This window comes from Papio anubis, chromosome 8 (assembly GCF_008728515.1).
Source record: "Papio anubis isolate 15944 chromosome 8, Panubis1.0, whole genome shotgun sequence".
Classification (NCBI taxonomy): Eukaryota; Metazoa; Chordata; class Mammalia; order Primates; family Cercopithecidae; genus Papio; species Papio anubis.
Window position 1 is genome coordinate 36,301,648 of NC_044983.1, and position 7,075 is coordinate 36,308,722.

General features: G+C 47.8%; 1 protein-coding gene across 2 annotated transcripts; it reads right to left on the minus strand.

Annotated features, from left to right (window-relative positions):
* Window positions 1-687: 687 nt before the first annotated feature.
* On the minus strand, window positions 688-6,818 carry GOT1L1 (glutamic-oxaloacetic transaminase 1 like 1). Of its 2 annotated transcripts, none has more exons than XM_031669483.1 (9): window positions 5,948-6,818; window positions 4,764-4,945; window positions 3,693-3,804; window positions 3,331-3,440; window positions 3,019-3,108; window positions 2,774-2,924; window positions 1,794-1,959; window positions 1,165-1,307; window positions 688-892 (listed from the first exon to the last, which is right to left on the minus strand). In XM_031669483.1, exons 1-9 carry the CDS (start codon window positions 6,060-6,062, stop codon window positions 717-719), a joined length of 1,245 nt encoding a protein of 414 aa, XP_031525343.1. In that variant the 5' UTR covers window positions 6,063-6,818; the 3' UTR covers window positions 688-716. The 2 variants fall into 2 exon arrangements, with proteins under 2 accessions (XP_031525343.1, XP_031525342.1); XM_031669482.1 differs by having other exon boundaries at window positions 3,019-3,111; window positions 5,948-6,817.
* Window positions 6,819-7,075: the final 257 nt, after the last annotated feature.

The following is a 7,075-nucleotide window of genomic DNA, read 5'->3' on the forward strand; positions in this document are numbered from 1 at the left end:
GTAGAGGAGAGAGAAAAGTGAGTTTTTCCTTTCAACCACGTAAATTGTGTCTCCCCAACAAGAGTGGAGGGCACCAACTTTGTCATATACCTGTTGGTATACTGGGGGTTTACAGAGTCCCATGTATTAGTAGATGCCCGATAAAACATTTATTTTTTCTTATCATGTCAGTGACACTTGCTCTGGCTGTTATTGACCTAGGATATCCTTCTAGCTTCCATTAGTTGTTATTCATCCAATCCATTCATCTATCAATATCCCAATCAAGTCCTACCTCCTCATGAGATGCTCCCCATCTCTTCCGGCCCACTTTGAGGTATTTCTTTTCTAAATTCCTGGCACATTTTCTGTTTATACATTCTGACTTCTATCACATTCAGCCTTAAAATGTTACTTAAGTGTTTTATGTGACTAAGGCTTGTCTCCCAACTAGACTGTAAGTGTCTGGAGAAAACAGGCTGGTTCATACCTGTTTTTGTACTCCCTTTCACGGCCAGCTCAGGGCCTTAAATAAATATAAGATGGCCAATGAAGGCAGATATACCCTTCTCCTCCAGGCCTTTCTCTCTCTCTCTCTCTCTCTCTCTCTCTCTCTCTCTGTACTGAGGCCAGCCCATTGCTTCATAAATAAGCGAAGAAAGTGCTTTGTAAATAAATTAATTGTAGCAATGAATAATCAGCACAAGATTTTTGCAAAGACTAAAGTTTTATTCCAATCAGGGTTTTTTTTCCTTTGGAAGACATATCTCTGAGCCCTCTGAGAGGAGGACAGCCTCATTGATGCCTTCAGTGATGTAATTTATGTTGTTGGCATTGATGCAGCTGAAGTTAATCTGACTGTTCTTGGGGATGTAGATGTGCTTCTTCCTGACCAGGTATTCCACCTGCTGGGCTAAAATCACGACAAGGTCTCAGATCCTGAGACTCCCAAAGTGTTGAGATTACAGGCATGAGTCACTGCACCAGGCACCCAGTCTGGTTTGTGAAGGACAGGGAGTGTCGGTACTTCTGGGGGTCCAGAGGTGTCTTTAAAGCAGCCCGTTTTCCAGAGGACAGAATCAAAATCTGGAGTGAGGCTAGGAACTGGTCACCTAGTCAGTGAAGTTTAATGCTCAAATACAGGCCAAAGGCCAGAAAGGGGGACACCCGCCCCCAGACCCTTACAGTTGAGTCCAAGATAGCCATGGGTCCCACTCTGCTCAGTGATGTGACCCCAGGACCCAGGGGTTCCCAGGAGCCGGAGTTTCTCCTTCACTTTTTCCTTGGTTAGCATGATGTTCTCTACGACTTCTTTTAGACTCTGCTTCCTACCAAGGAAGGACAATGAGAAAGGAGGGCGTGAGGACCCCCTTGCACTCAAACCTCCCTCATTGCCAGTCCACTCTTTTTACCTTCAAAGGTCCCCAACAGAGTGCCTGAGGCTCTGGGATGGTTATGAGTGGGAGGGAGATTTGATCCCTTATTAATTTAAGCAAGCCAAGGAGGCTCCCAGGCAGATTTTGCCAGAGTTGCAAGACCATGATGCTGTCTAATCCCCCCGAGCAACCTGGAAGAGTTCAGATAACATTGGCCTGGGTGCAAAACAAATGTCCTATCACTCAGTCCCCTAAGGCAACCCTTGGTATAGGCACCGCCATTGGTATACATCAGGTCCTCAGTAAATGTTGACGAATGAATGGAGTAAAAAGGTCACATGGGCAGGAGAGAAGCACCCTGCTGAATCCTGTGGATCAGCAGGTCTGCAGGCACCCAGGGCCCCTCCTATCCCTTCCTGCTCCAGCCCTCACCCTTACCATTCTGCCAGCAGAGCAGGGTTGCAGAGGATGGAGGTGATGATGCGTGCACCCGTGTTGGGAGGATTTAGCCACAGGGCCTCGGCTAATCCCTTCAGCTGGGAGAGGACACCCAGCAGCTGCTGGTTGTTGACTGCCACCACCACTAGGATACCCACTCCTTCATCTGCAGTGTTGGGAAGACAGCCTCAGCCTCAGCCCCTTCCTCCACTCCTAAGGCCTTCACCTAGATCTCAACCTCCAACCTCGCAGAAAAAAGGGTTGAGCCACCCTCATCACAGCCCAGCCAGGGTGGTATTCAGGCTCCGGGAAGTTGCCAGAGGCTCTCCTTCCAGCAAAAGTACCCATAAGTCAGAGTCTTAAAGGAGGAAGGAAATTGAAAAATCACTAAGTTCTACTCTTCTTTTTTATCCTTTCCTTTTTTTCTTTTAAGGGACTATCTCTCTGTCTGTCACCCAGGCTAGAGTGCAATGGTGGAATCATAGCTCACTGCAACTTCAACCTCCTGGGCTTAAGCAGTCCTCCTGCCTCAGCCCCCCGGGTAGCTAGGACTACCAGTGTGTACCACTATGCCCAACTGATTTCTTTAATTGTTTGTAGAGACAGAGTCTCGGTGTGTTGCCCAGGCTGGTCTTGAATTCCTGGCTTCAAGTGATCACCTAACCTCGACCTCCCAAAGGAGGGACTGGGAAGTGTCAACTGGGATTACAAGTGTCACCCACCATGCCAGCCCCACCCTCTCATCTTATAGTTGAGGAAACAGAGGCCTGAGGGGGTGAAATGATCTAAGTCAAGTTGGGTTGGGTGGCTAGATTGAGTAACAGAACAAAATTCTAGCTCAGTGCTCCCCACTTCTGCCTCTATAGTGCTCTCCCTGGAGTCCTTGGCTCCCTCCTAAGGAGGAGATATCAAAAACATCACTGCTGTGAGCACGGCCCCACTTCAGCAATAGACCCTCCCTTCTTCTGCCTGTACCATACCATAAATGCCAAAATTCTTGGACAGAGACTGGCTGCAGAAGAACTCAAAGCCTTGAGACACAAAGTATTGTAAGATTCTAGTATCTTCTTCCAAGTCACCGGTGTATAAACCTTGACAGGGAATATCAAAAAATGGGAATATCTGCTTGCTCTGTAGGAGAAAGGAGAACAAAAAAAGAATGAGATGGATGGAGGAGAGAGCAGAGAGTCAAAGACAGGAAGGCTGGGCGGGAGATTGGGTTTACCTTTATCATGGACACCAACTTTGCCCACCCAGTTGGTGTCAACTTGCAGTCGATAATGTTCCCAATCACAAGGACACAGCCATGTGGGATCTGCTGCAAGTACAGACAGTCTCATCAGGCTTCACCTTTACCCAGGAGTGGCGGCCCCAGGGCATTTGGGGGTGAAGTCCTCCTCCATGTTAGTTACCATTGAAGGGCCAGGCAAATTCAAACCTGGAAAAGGTCTTGGATGACTTAAGAGGTGTGGGGAGGAGAGGAACATTAGGCTGTAAGTCAGCTCTGAGGAGGAGTTTCTGAGCAGGGCCCCTCTACCTCCACCACATTGAGGAGTATGTCGGGGTCCACGCATAGCTTCTTGGGGTCCCAGATGGAGTATTCACAAACTGTAAAGCCCATGTCCTGGAAGACGAGTCCATGCAGTTCTGTGGGAACACAGTCCCCCCGTAACTGGTACATGGGAAACAGAGAGACGGAGGCAGAGGTACTGGAGTGTGAGGCTGAGAGTCACTGGCTGAAGGTGGGACATTAACAGGAAAAGGACATAAATAGCTTGGCTTGTCCGCCATTTTGCTCATGACAGAGAATGAGGGATAACAGTGAAGATGGCAAATGGGATGAGGATTAGGAACAGGGGATGGGGATTTGCTGTCACCCTCATCTTGGGTAAGACTAACCTTTTTGAGAAGAGATGATGTAAACTATACGAGCATCCTTATGCCAAGCTCTGAGAAACTGGACCCCAAGCTGGAAGGCACCACTGTCACCAACAGTATGTACACCCGCTACCTGCCATCAAGAAATAGACAGAAATAGGCCTGGCGTGGTGGCTTACACCTGTAATTCCAGCACTTTGGGAGGCCGAGGTGGGCAGATCACCTGAGGTCAGGAGTTTGAGACCAGCCTGGCCAACATGGTGAAACCCCGTCTCTACTAAAAATACAAAAATTAGCCAGATGTGGTGGCACGCACCTGTAATCCCAGCTACTCAAGAGGCTGAGGCAGGAGAATCACTTGAACCTGGGAGGCAGAGGTTGCAGTGAGCGGAGATCAGGCCACTGCACTCCAGTCTGGGTGACAGAGTGAGACTCCATCTCAAAAAAAAAATAAGTAAATAAACATTAAAAAATAAAAAGAAATAAAAATAACACTCTAAAACAGTAATGGAGGCCAGGCACGGTGGCTCATGCCTGTAATCCCAGCACTTTGGGAGGACAAGGTAGGTGGATCCCCTGAGGCCAGGAGTTTGAGACCAGTCTGGCCAACATGGTGAAACCCTGTCTCTACAAAAAATACAAAAACTAGCCAGGCGTGGTGGCACACGCCTGTGATTCCAGCTACACAGGAGGATGCAGCACGAGAATTGCTTGAACCTGGGAGGTGGAGGTTGCGGTGAGCCGAGATGGCACCACTGCACTCTAGCCTGGGTGACAGAGTGAGACTCTGTCTCAAAATATATATATATAATACATTGAAAAATAAAACAGTAACGGGAATACTAACACCACCTCCAATTCAGATCATTCGTATCTCAAAAGAGCTTTCAAATCAGCAGTGTGAGGAGGGAATACCTGGACTAGGATTCTGATCCTGACTCTATGGCTAAAGCTGTGGACTCTCTGAGCCTCAGGTATCTCCTTTATCAATACCAGGGTGCCCTCCAAGGTCCCTTTCAGGTTTAAGGTTGTGCAGACCCAGAGCCCCACTCTCTGTGTCAGGATGAGCCAGGGGAGGGCCCGCCTTCTCACCCGGTTCTCCACAATGGCTTGGCTGTGCTTTCCAAAGAGGAGTTCTAGAGAGGCCTGGATGAATGATTTCAGGCCCATGGTGGGCAAGTACTCATAATCCAGGGAGGGATCCTGTGAAATCTGTAGTCGGGTCTTCTGCACCACGAGAGAAATCCAGGGATGGCCTTCATTTGTCATGCAGACTGTGAGGAAAACCACAGAGGAAGCTCCAGATGCCTGGTTTGGGCCCCTGGGGCTGAGCTCTGCAGACAGCCCGCAAAAAAGTCTGTCCTGGACTCCGTGGGGCTGTGGGAAGGTGCCTGTGAAAACACAACTTTCCCTTTTCTTTTCTGCTTGATGAAAACAATATGCTGTTAGTGAACGTGTATCATTTTTGTCTTTTTAAAAAAGACAAATGAAACCTATGTCATTTTAAAAGTTAAAAATTATACAAGCCCGGGATCGGTGGCTCAAGCCTATAATCCCAGCACTTCGGGAGGCTAAGGTGGGTGAATCACTTGAGTTCAGGAGTTCAAGACCAGCCTGGGCAACATGATGAAACCCTGTCTCTATAAAAACATACAAAACAGCCAGACATGGTGGCCAGCGCCTGTAGTCCCAGCTACTCAGGTGCCTGAGGCAGGAGGATGGTTTGAGCCCAGGAGGCAAAGGGTGGCAGTGAGCTGAGATCTTGCCACTGCACTTCTCCCTGAGCAACAGAGTGAGGCCCCATCTCCAAAAACAAACAATAATAATAATAATAATAATATGCAAAATGAGAGTTATAGGTAGATGAAGCTAAATAAAGCTAACCCTGACTTTCACAGCGGGGAGCCCCAGTTGCATATCAGAAGGCTCAATTTGGAGAACCATTCTTGGTTCAAGAACAGGAAGAGAAAGAGAGGGAGAGGAGGTAAGAGGCTGAAGAAGTGTGGGATGGCCTTGCAGGCCCCCAAGCATAGAGTTGTGGAAGAGGACATAGCTCTCACCAAATCCCTAGAAGCCCCCAGAGAAGGGCAGAGAGCATGGAATGACCTGGGACCTTATCTGCACTTTTCCCCACTGGGTAATTCTGTTAATAAGAAAAGATCTCTCCACCCGCAGAAGCTTGGGCGGCACCTCTCCCCCTGCAGCAGGGAACACTGTCCTCCTAGAGCCAGTTACCATCACTTAAGTCTTATACTTCAGAACTGCTAGGCATCTACCTCTATAGGCTAAGAACATCTTGTTTGGGCAATCATCTTGTTTGTAGGTCTTTAACAAGCTGCCCTCTAGCTTGTGAGCGAGGGGCACATCCATGAACACTGAAAGGGTGGGCATAACTGAGATGAAACTGGGGCCAAGACTATGTGTCTCTGCTCCTGTGTTCCGTTTCTGCCCAGAAGTCTTCCTCCAAGGCTGGGCCGGGCAGTCCTGCCTCTTCCTGGAACCTTAGCAACTCCAATGCAGAGGCGCTGGACAACTGGTTGCCAGGACAACAGAACCTCATAATCTTTGTGGTGGCGATCCACAGGGGCCACGGGACCATTCCAGGGTACTTGAGGAGAACCCCCTGAGAGAGTGGGCAGGGCAGGATAACAATCTCCAGAATTCCCAAGCACGTTTCCCTCACTCAATGCCTTCTCTTCTCTAGCACCAAGTGGCTCAATCCAAAATAACAAGCCAACTGCTTCAACAACAGGGCAAGGATAATGGGAGATTACTTAACAGATATGATGTACATTATCGGGGTTATGGATACCCTAAAAGCCCTGACTTCACCACTATGTGATGTATGCATCTAACAAAATTACACTTGTACTCCACACATTTATACGAATTAAAAAAAAAGACATAGGGCAAGGCAGGCAGCCAATAAGCCAGGCAGGGCTTCCCGTGCAGAAGTGAAAACCCCAGATCACACAGCAATGCAAGTCGAGGCGTTAATTTCCATTTCGCAAAATGCCCCAGATTTAAAAAGGAATAGAAAGCAAGAACTGTTTTCTTCCACAGTTGTTTTAATAAAGAATCCTATTATTAGAAGTAATGTAATTGGCAGCTCACTAAGCTAGTCCCATTTCAGTTATCTAGAGCCAAGACTTCTATATACATTTGTTAAGTTTCTTTTTCTTTCTTTTTCTTTTCTTTCTTTCTTTCCTTTTTTTTTTTTTTTTTTTTTTTTGAGATGGAGTCTCGCTTTGTCGCTAGTCTCGAACTCCTTGCCTCAGGTGATCCACCTGCCTTGGCCGCCCAAAGTGTTGGGATTACAGGCATGAGCCACCACACCTGGCCATTTGTTAAGTTTCAATGATAGCCAGCTAGTAAGTATAGATAGCAGAGGCTAAGGGGAGAAA

Coding starts and splice junctions, on each gene's coding strand:
- GOT1L1 (XM_031669482.1), bottom strand. CDS start 6,062: ATGCCCACCCTTTCAGTGTTCATGGATGTGCCCCTCGCTCACAAGCTA. Junction 4,946..5,947: donor GATGTTCTTAGCCTATAGAG/GTAGATGCCTAG, acceptor TTTTCCTCACAG/TCTGCATGACAAATGAAGGC. Junction 3,112..3,330: donor TACTCCTCAATGTGGTGGAG/GTAGAGGGGCCC, acceptor CTGTACTTGCAG/CAGATCCCACATGGCTGTGT.